General features: G+C 40.1%; 1 protein-coding gene across 2 annotated transcripts; it reads left to right on the plus strand.

Moving 5' to 3' along the window:
* The first annotated feature begins 6113 nt into the window (after positions 1-6113).
* On the plus strand, positions 6114-9403 carry LOC116352804 (metalloproteinase inhibitor 2-like). 2 transcript variants are annotated; one of them, XR_004208082.1, is made up of 5 exons: positions 6114-6597; positions 7220-7290; positions 7873-7969; positions 8778-8899; positions 9061-9403. XR_004208082.1 is itself a non-coding variant. In XM_031817942.1 (5 exons), the coding sequence occupies exons 1-5, from the start codon at positions 6436-6438 to the stop codon at positions 9187-9189; spliced, it is 549 nt and encodes a 182-aa protein (XP_031673802.1). In that variant the 5' UTR covers positions 6119-6435; the 3' UTR covers positions 9190-9403. The 2 variants fall into 2 exon arrangements, 1 of the variants encoding a protein (XP_031673802.1); XM_031817942.1 differs by having other exon boundaries at positions 6119-6565.
* Positions 9404-9680: the final 277 nt, after the last annotated feature.

Here is a 9680-nt window from a genome sequence, read left to right on the forward strand (position 1 = left end):
TACTAGTACATCCCATACACAATGCACCATTAAGTATTGTTGATACTAGTACATCCCATACACAATGCACCATTAAGTATTGTTGATACTAGTACATCCCATACACAATGCACCATTAAGTATTGTTGATACTAGTACATCCCATACACAATGCACCATTAAGTATTGTTGATACTAGTACATCCCATACACAATGCACCATTAAGTATTGTTGATACTAGTACATCCCATACACAATGCACCATTAAGTATTGTTGATACTAGTACATCCCATACACAATGCACCATTAAGTATTGTTGATACTAGTACATCCCATACACAATGCACCATTAAGTATTGTTGATACTAGTACATCCCATACACAATGCACCATTAAGTATTGTTGATACTAGTACATCCCATACACAATGCACCATTAAGTATTGTTGATACTAGTACATCCCATACACAATGCACCATTAAGTATTGTTGATACTAGTACATCCCATACACAATGCACCATTAAGTATTGTTGATACTAGTACATCCCATACACAATGCACCATTAAGTATTGTTGATACTAGTACATCCCATACACAATGCACCATTAAGTATTGTTCATCAATAATAAAATTGCAGTTGCCATGGAGATATTACTTTCTCAACTATTTTCCAATCTCACACATCATAATAGTTTAAATGTAGTAACTTACATCAAACAGGTGTCTCACAAAACTACATTTGGATAAGTCCAATGTGCAGAACTTTAGTTTTTCACAACAGGTGTCTGCTTACCTCTTTTAGTTGACCGGTCAGGATTTGTGAGACACACCGTCAGAGACAGTACTGGCCAATCGGCCGGACAATTACCAGATCACGTCGGGGTCACCAAATTGTTGGGGTTGCGTAAATTCAAATCTGGTATCAGGATAAATATAACAATGAGTCACCGATTTTATACTATGTATTTTTTATTAGCTAAGTAATAAATGGCAAATGCAACTTTCGTATATACCACGCAGGGCAGAACAGAGAACTGACAAGACGTATGTAAAACAGTATTCTTTATACTGTGATAGACATAGGCCAACAGACGGGTTGGAACTATCACAGTAGAGGCTGGGTGTGGTTTAAACTTGCCCAGCCTATTGCAGGCGCTCAGGCGGGTCCCCGCCTCTTGGCGCTTCTTGGAGTCCTCCCTCCGTCGATGTATAGATCCTTACTGTTCTGGTATCGCAGCCTAGTTAGAACAGTTGCTCAGTTCCTGCTATTGTGTTGTTCAGTATTTTTCCAACTCAGTTAAACCTCGTGATGACCACCCCTCCCTATCACAACTTTGTAAGATACAGCAAGTCACACCATGTGCTCAATATTGTTACATACAAACACAAGGACAAAGCATCTGCTGGGCTGTTATCTACTGTTTTGCAACATGCAGGTCACACCATGTTACTCAGTTCTTGTCACACACAAACAGGCAAGTAGCAAGCAGTTGTTTAATCTCATAATGATGCTCCAGTGCACAAATGCAGACACCTCACAACCAACATCAGATAATATTTAATCATATATATCTAATGGCTATAATGTAAAATACAGGATCCAACAGGTATCAACAGCCATTGTCAACCAATCAAGTAGGGGTTGGAAGCTCTGGTGAGGTTCGATTGTTTACTCGCAAGCAATATCACCAAATATATGCTTGATGATCAGCTTTGCCCAACTTTAGTCCCGCCCTGTTCAGCTCCGTCTCCCATGCATGCATCTCCCAATGGTCCCTGGCCACTCTGCTTCTCACCGCTTTACATTCATTGAAAATGAATGGGAAGCTGTTGTTTCACCATGTGATACTGTCTGTAGTGTATATACCCTGTCAGACGTGAGCTGCACGTTGAAATCTTGAAATCACGCTCTGCAAAAGTTTGTAGTATGTGTCCGATGTAGCAGTCCAGAAAAACAGATTTTCTGCTTCCTCCCTGTCGTTTAATTAAGAGACCGACAAGTTCTGGCATTTCTGTGTGTTAACAACTATCGGGTTAGTGACCATAATCTTCAGCAACCATAAAATACTGCTGATTTGGCCAATGAGAAAGTGCCTTTCAGAACTTAAAGTCTCTGTGTGTCGGATATGACATAGTGATTAATCAGTTGCAGAATGGTTTTATATGGGCTATGGTGGCCTTTTCTAATCAGGTCACATAGATTTAAACTCCTGGAAAAACTCCTGGCCCTATAGGGAGGATGAAAACCCTGTCATACTGTCAACCTTTCTCATATGAATTATATTTTAAAACTGGAATAACAGGTGAGTTTTCCTTACACAGACACAGAGACAACTGTGAATAGACAATACAACTAACAGGACAGAGCTTGTTTTATGCAGTGTTGCATCATGTAGGCCCAGGGATAGAAATGGCCTGTGTCCAAAATCCTTCAATTCCAGTCCTGTGTATTCATACCACTTGACTTATTCCACATTTTGTTGTGTTCTAGTCTTAATTCAAAATGTATTACATTTATATTTTTCTTCACCCATCTATACAGAGTACCCCATAGTGAAAACCCGTTTTTACATAAGTTTTCACACCCCTGAGTCAATACTTTGTAGAAGCAACTTTGGCCACGATTAAAGCTGTGGGTATATTTCGTTAAGTCTTTAAGAGCTTTCCACACCTGGATTGTACATCATTTACCTATTATTCTTTTCAAAACGCTTCAAGCTCTGTCAAATGTGTTGTTGATCATTGCTAGACCATTTTCAAGTTTTGTCAATGATTTTCTAGCAGATTTAAGTCAAAGCTGTAACTCGGCCACTCAGGAACATTCACTGTCTTCTTGGTAAGAAAATCCAGTGTTGATTTGGCCTTGAATTTTAGGCTATTGTCCAGCTGAAAATAAAATTAATCTCCCAATGTCTGGTGGAAAGCCTGTGCTGTGCTAAATTTGGTTTCTTCTTTTTTTTATCCCAAAAACTCCTCAGTCCTAACATGATGCAACCACCCTTATGCTTGAAAATATGTAGAGTGGTACTCAGTAATGTGTTGTATTGGATTTGCCCCAAACGTAACACTTTGTATTCAGAACAAAAAGTGAATTGCCTTGTAACATTTTTAGCAGAATTACTTTAGTTCTTTATTGTAAAATGGATGCATGTTTGGGAATATTTTTATTTTGTACAGGGTTCCTTCTTTTCACTCTGTCAATTAGGTTAGTATTGTGGAGTAACTACAATGTTGACCCATCGTCAGTTTTCTCTTATCACAGCCATTAAACTATGTTGCTGTTTTAAAGCCACCACTGGCCTAATAGTGATTAAAGTCACCACTGGCCTAATAGTGATTAAAGTCACCACTGGCCTAATAGTGATTAAAGTCACCACTGGCCTAATAGTGATTAAAGTCACCACTGGCCTAATAGTGATTAAAGCCACCACTGGCCTAATAGTGATTAAAGCCACCACTGGCCTAATAGTGACTAAAGCCACCACTGGCCTAATAGTGATTAAAGTCACCACTGGCCTAATAGTGATTAAAGCCACCACTGGCCTAATAGTGATTAAAGTCACCACTGGCCTAATAGTGATTAAAGTCACCACTGGCCTAATAGTGATTAAAGTCACCACTGGCCTAATAGTGATTAAAGTCACCACTGGCCTAATAGTGATTAAAGCCACCACTGGCCTAATAGTGATTAAAGCCACCACTGGCCTAATAGTGATTAAAGCCACCACTGGCCTAATAGTGATTAAAGTCACCACTGGCCTAATAGTGATTAAAGTCACCACTGGCCTAATAGTGATTAAAGTCACCACTGGCCTAATAGTGATTAAAGCCACCACTGGCCTAATAGTGATTAAAGCCACCACTGGCCTAATAGTGATTAAAGCCACCACTGGCCTAATAGTGATTAAAGTCACCACTGGCCTAATAGTGATTAAAGTCACCACTGGCCTAATAGTGATTAAAGCCACCACTGGCCTAATAGTGATTAAAGTCACCACTGGCCTAATAGTGATTAAAGTCACCACTGGCCTAATAGTGATTAAAGTCACCACTGGCCTAATAGTGATTAAAGTCACCACTGGCCCAATAGTGATTAAAGTCACCACTGGCCTAATAGTGATTAAAGCCACCACTGGCCTAATAGTGATTAAAGTCACCACTGGCCTAATAGTGATTAAATCCACCACTGGCCTAATAGTGATTAAAGCCACCACTGGCCTAATAGTGATTAAAGTCACCACTGGCCTAATAGTGATTAAAGTCACCACTGGCCTAATAGTGATTAAAGTCACCACTGGCCTAATAGTGATTAAAGCCACCACTGGCCTAATAGTGATTAAAGTCACCACTGGCCTAATAGTGATTAAAGTCACCACTGGCCTAATAGTGATTAAAGTCACCACTGGCCTAATAGTGAAATCCCTGAGCACTTTTCTTCCTCTCCGCCAACTGAGTTAGGAAGGACGCCTGTATCTTTGTAGTGACTGGGTGTATTGATACACCACCCAAAGTATATTTAATAACTACACCATGCTAAAAGGGATATTCAATGTCTGCTTTTTCTCCCATCTACCAATAGGTGCCCTTCTTTGTCATGCATTGGAATACCTCCCTGGTCTTTGTGGTTGAATCTGTGTTTGGAATTCACTGTTTGACTGTGGGACCTTACAATTATCTGTATGTGAGGGCTACAGAGATGAGGTAGTCATTAAAAAATCATGTTAAACACTATTATTGCACACAAAGTGAGTCCATGCAACTGACTATGTGACTTGTTAAGCACATTTTTACTACTGAACTTACTACTGAACTAATGAGTGCTTGTTTCCTTGGAAATGGGTGTGTTTGAATAGACTCACATTAACAGCTTCATATGACTTAGCATGCTAGCTCCATCCTGGTGGGACAGTGGACTATTTCCATGGATAGAGAACAGAAGATTCAACAACAAAAAATGAATGCCAAAGCAAATGAATTTCCATGTGTCCTGTCTGTGCTTAGAGTTGGAAACAGTCAACCCAAACTAAGCTAGCAGTATTATTAAAAGTCTTATGTGAAACATGTTCTCAGAATGTTATTGAATTATCTTCAAATAACCTATCATTTCTGTTAATAGAACATTAATAAAACTACCCAGGAAAACTTTCAGGGAACCATAGTAAAACATTCTCAGAACCTCCCTGCAACCTAAAAATAAACGTTCCCGGAACAGGTGAAGTTCACACTTCAGTTCTCAGAATGTTTAAAAAACAATACTTTTTACCAGTTAGGAAACTGAGGAATTTGTTCCCAGAACCAATGGGAAAACAAAAACCTGCATTCCCACAACTTCCAAGGAACCAAATGTTCTAGTTGGCAGGCTTTCAAACAGCACTTCACACAAACAGATTGTATTCTTGGTGCGCATAGAATGGTATCATGAGTGCATTCAAATGTATGTTCTGTTGCTATTTTCTTCACAATATGACGCAGATTCTTTTCAGGACAACCCAGGCTACAGCGGATGTCATCCCTGTGGATAAAAAAGAGATCATAAACATTGATACTGTAAATTACATTCACTTTTAAATATAGAAATGTGTGTGGTTTGCTTGTATGACATTAAAGTGGTATTTATTATAATCCTTAATGTCGTATCTTTCATAACACATCGACTCCTCTCAATTTAAGGCATTTCCCTCACTCAGACAACAACAAATGTGCAAAAGTAGCCCAATTAGAGGGAGGGATGGTGTTATCTTCTTGTCTCTTGTGGTGCTCAAGTTTATAACGGCTGTCAGTCAAAACCCCTACCAGTGCTGTGAAGTGGAGAACCTGAGCTCTTATGTTATGTACAGCGTGTTACTGTACTTATCAACTACAACAATCTGTCATTTTCATCTCATATATGGGATGACAGGGGCAAGTGTTTTTAATTTGGTTACTGAAACTACAACTTTAAGGAATTCCAGTAGGCTTAGCCATTTTTTTTCTATTGAACCTTTATTTAACTAGACAAATCAGTTTAAGAACAAATTCTTATTTACAATGACGGCATACCCTGTCCAATCCCGGACTCAGCTGGGCCAATTGTGCGCCGCCCTATGGGACTCCCAATCACAGAGTCTGTAGTGACGCCTCTCGCCTCTCAATTTATGGCATTTATGGCAGCCGGGCATGTTGAGCCTGGTCTGTGGTTGTCCCGTTAGGCGGAGGATTTAAAAAAAAAAAATGGTTACGGTTCTGGATTAATAGAATGCTCAGCCTACCACAGGCTGGGTTCTGGCTGGAGGAGGAGCTCACAGCCTGCAATAAATAGCGGATGATTTCGTTGAAGGGAAAATATTCCGAAGAGTTATCCGTCGGTCTGGGAACAGTCTCGAAGGAAATAGAGTCCAGTGTACTTTACGCCTCACGCTTTCATTCGTCAAATCCTTTTGTGATATTTTGGCGACCCCGTATTTCGATTCCAAATGACTCGGTATGTAAGCAGTTGTTTCATTACTCTGGTCGTTCTGTTCCTTTGGCGGGTCGAAGACATCGCAGACGCTTGCGTATGCTTCCCTCAGCATCCTCAACAGGCTTTTTGCAATGCAGAAGTTGGTAAGGCAATTTGGGAACATTTTACTTTTCAGGTGAGAGCTATCAATACGCAACATGAGAACATTTTATGGATTGTCTGTGGTCGTAGTATAAATGATTTGGACCTGATCATTAAGCCTATCTACATCTTCTCACACAGTTATTTACATAGTTAAGTAGGTGACTATAAGATGGTTTACAGCCAGGACTCTCCAACCCTGATCCTGGAGAGCTGCCTTCCTGTAGGTTTTCAAGCCAACCCCTAGTTGTAATGAACCTTGTTCTGTTTATCAACCAGTTAATTATTAGAATTAGATGTGCTAGCTTAGAGTTGGAGGAAACCTACAGGACTGCAGCTCTCCAGGAACAGGATAGAGCCCTGCTACACTATTTTGCTTAAGGTATGAAGTGTGCCTACAAATGAATTATTTGAGATGTGTTTACATTAAGGATACCTGCTCTTTCCATGACATGGACTGGCCAGCTGTAAACTATGATCCCTTATTGATGTCACCTGTTAAATCCTCTTCAATCAGTGTAGATTAAGGAGAGGCAGGTTAAAGAAGCATTCTGCACTGTTCTCTCTCCATATCACCCTTAAACCATCAGTGTGACTGACTAGTATACCGGAATAGATTTCAATAGCGTTAGTTAAACCATGTCTCCCTCTTCTAGTGATCAGGGCGAAGGTGGTTGGAAAGGAAGCGGTGCCGAACGCCATCAAGTATGACATCCAACAGATCAAGGTATGATTCTCCTTTTAAGTGGTTCTATAAAAATGTCTCTCTAAATGGTAATGTAATTATTCAGTCGCTCTTCCTACAGGTCCTAGACTATGGTGACATCCCCTATGAACTCAGCTGTTACTTCGTTAAAGATATCACTACATTCTCTACCAGAGTTCTTTGGCCCTTTTTACTAAGACTTCCACTGCCTTACATCATTATTAAGACATAAGTTAGCCATGCCTGAGACTGGTAACTGGAAGTTCCTTATGGAGTTAGGTAAACCAGCTTTTATTGTGTATTTGTTGCACCTGATTTGTGGAGCCTTGATAAAATATTTTGGAAGAAAATGCATACAAAAAAGCAGAAAGCTGGTCTCATTTTGGAGTTTCTTATTTTGAGTTCTTTGTTTATTTTATTGTATTTATAATTCAGGGCTCATCTGTAAAATAGATCTGGGTTAAATAATGATTGCTTGCACATTACAGATCTGTTGACATTAAAGGGTAAAGACTGACAGTGCCTGAGTGCTGCAGTCAGTGAGGTTCCAAACTATATGTAGCTGGTTGACAGATCTTCCTTTCTCTCCTTGTGATTGGCTAGATGTTCAAAGGTTGTGACCAGGTTATCCACGCCATCTACACTTACACCACTTCGTGCAGCGTGACTCTAGAAATCAACAAGGAATATCTCTTCACAGGTGCGGTTCTCACTACATTACCCAAGTTCAATAGCTAGCACTGGTTGCTGTGCATTGAAATTGCCAATGATAAAATGCAGTTTTCATTGTCCGTAGCAAATGTCTGCCCATAGCATAACCTCACGCCTCCATGGGGCACTCTGACCACAACGTTTACATCAGCAAATCGCTTGCCCACAACACCATACACGTGGTCTGCCGTTGATCGGTTTGGAGGTACTGCTAAATTCTCTAAAATGGGGGTGGCTTATGGTAGAGAAATGAGCATTCAATTCTCTGGAAACCGCTCTGTGGACATTCCTGCAGTCTAATTAGTTTCTTGATATATACCACACCTGTCAAGTGGATGGATTATCTTGGTAAAGGAGAAGTGCTCACTAACATGGATGTAAACAAATTTGTTCACAATTTGAGTTAAATAAGGTTTTTGTGTGTTTTGATCATTTCTGCCATCTCTTATTTTGGCTCATGAAACATGGGACCAACACATTACATGTTGCGTTTTTATATTTTTGTTCAGTGTAAATGCATGAGACTGACACAACAATGTGACAAGTTCAAGGCGCTTAGACTTTCTATAGGCACTGTAAATGTATACAACTAATGCATTAGTTAATACTAGTGTGTGTGTACACTTATGATGATAAATCTGTTCTGGGCTGCATCAGTGTCTTCATGCTCCAGGGTGATGTATCCTAACCATTAGTGGAGCAAATGCTAAACTGAGCCAAGATCAGCATCTAGGGGCAACTGTACCCTACACCATGTTTTCCCCACAGTACATTGACTCACTATCTCTTGTCTGTAGGCAAGCTGAAGACTGGAAGGATGTCTTTAACACTGTGTGGCTATAATCCGCCCTGGGAGGACTTGAGTGCTGCACAAAAGAACAGCTTGACTCACCGCTACCAAAGCGGCTGTAATTGCAAGGTGTGTGTTGCATTATTATAGTAATTACTATACACCAGTTTTGTTAAATAGTTACATGGCACATTTTCTTCAAGGGAGTATACTATTCTGGTCACATTTGCAAATGCTTGAGTAATGGACAGTCAGTGATCTTGGTCTGATCTCTCTACTCTGATCCACAGATCATCCGCTGCACTTCCCTCCCCTGTCCAATCAGCACCTCAGATACGTGCCTGTGGACAGACTGGGGAACCGACAATGGCCAAAACCTTGCCTGTATCAAGAGGCCAGATGGGTCCTGTGCCTGGTAAAAGGGGATGGCACTACCCAAGAAGTAGTTCCTGGATATTGGAGACTCCTAAACTCTACAGGCCACATCCACTCACTGCTCAGTGACTAAAGATGCCTGCAATTAATACATGAGGAAACACCGCTACAAATGCAAGTTGTTGTGATTTTTAAATTGTTTACTGGTCACTTCTACAAGTGCAATTTTAAAATAAACATATATAGCACTCAAGGTAATAATTTCTTATGTCATTCATTTGTCGCTTGTTTTTAAACTGGAACCAAAGGTGTTATTGAAACCCCAAATCGTCTTTGATATGCTTGTCTGTAAATGGAACAGTGTTCCTGAAACCATAAAGCCTGGGATGCATTGAACAGGGTGTAATGTATAAAGTTCAGATGGGATGTTCTATACATAAATAACAAAGTGTCTTCTGACATGAGGAAAGGAATCATGTCGGTTTGAATGGAATCTATGTAACATTAAACATTTGTCTACTGAATGTGGCCCTTC

The sequence above is a fragment of the Oncorhynchus kisutch genome, unplaced genomic scaffold (assembly GCF_002021735.2).
Source record: "Oncorhynchus kisutch isolate 150728-3 unplaced genomic scaffold, Okis_V2 scaffold1212, whole genome shotgun sequence".
In the NCBI taxonomy this organism is placed as follows: Eukaryota; Metazoa; Chordata; class Actinopteri; order Salmoniformes; family Salmonidae; genus Oncorhynchus; species Oncorhynchus kisutch.

Excerpts from the sequence above, each read along its gene's own strand:
- LOC116352804 (XM_031817942.1), top strand. The coding sequence starts at position 6,436 with ATGACTCGGTATGTAAGCAGTTGTTTCATTACTCTGGTCGTTCTGTTC. Across the intron at positions 6,566-7,219 it reads TTTTTGCAATGCAGAAGTTG|TGATCAGGGCGAAGGTGGTT; the intron begins GTAAGGCAATTT and ends TCCCTCTTCTAG. Across the intron at positions 7,970-8,777 it reads CAAGGAATATCTCTTCACAG|GCAAGCTGAAGACTGGAAGG; the intron begins GTGCGGTTCTCA and ends TCTTGTCTGTAG.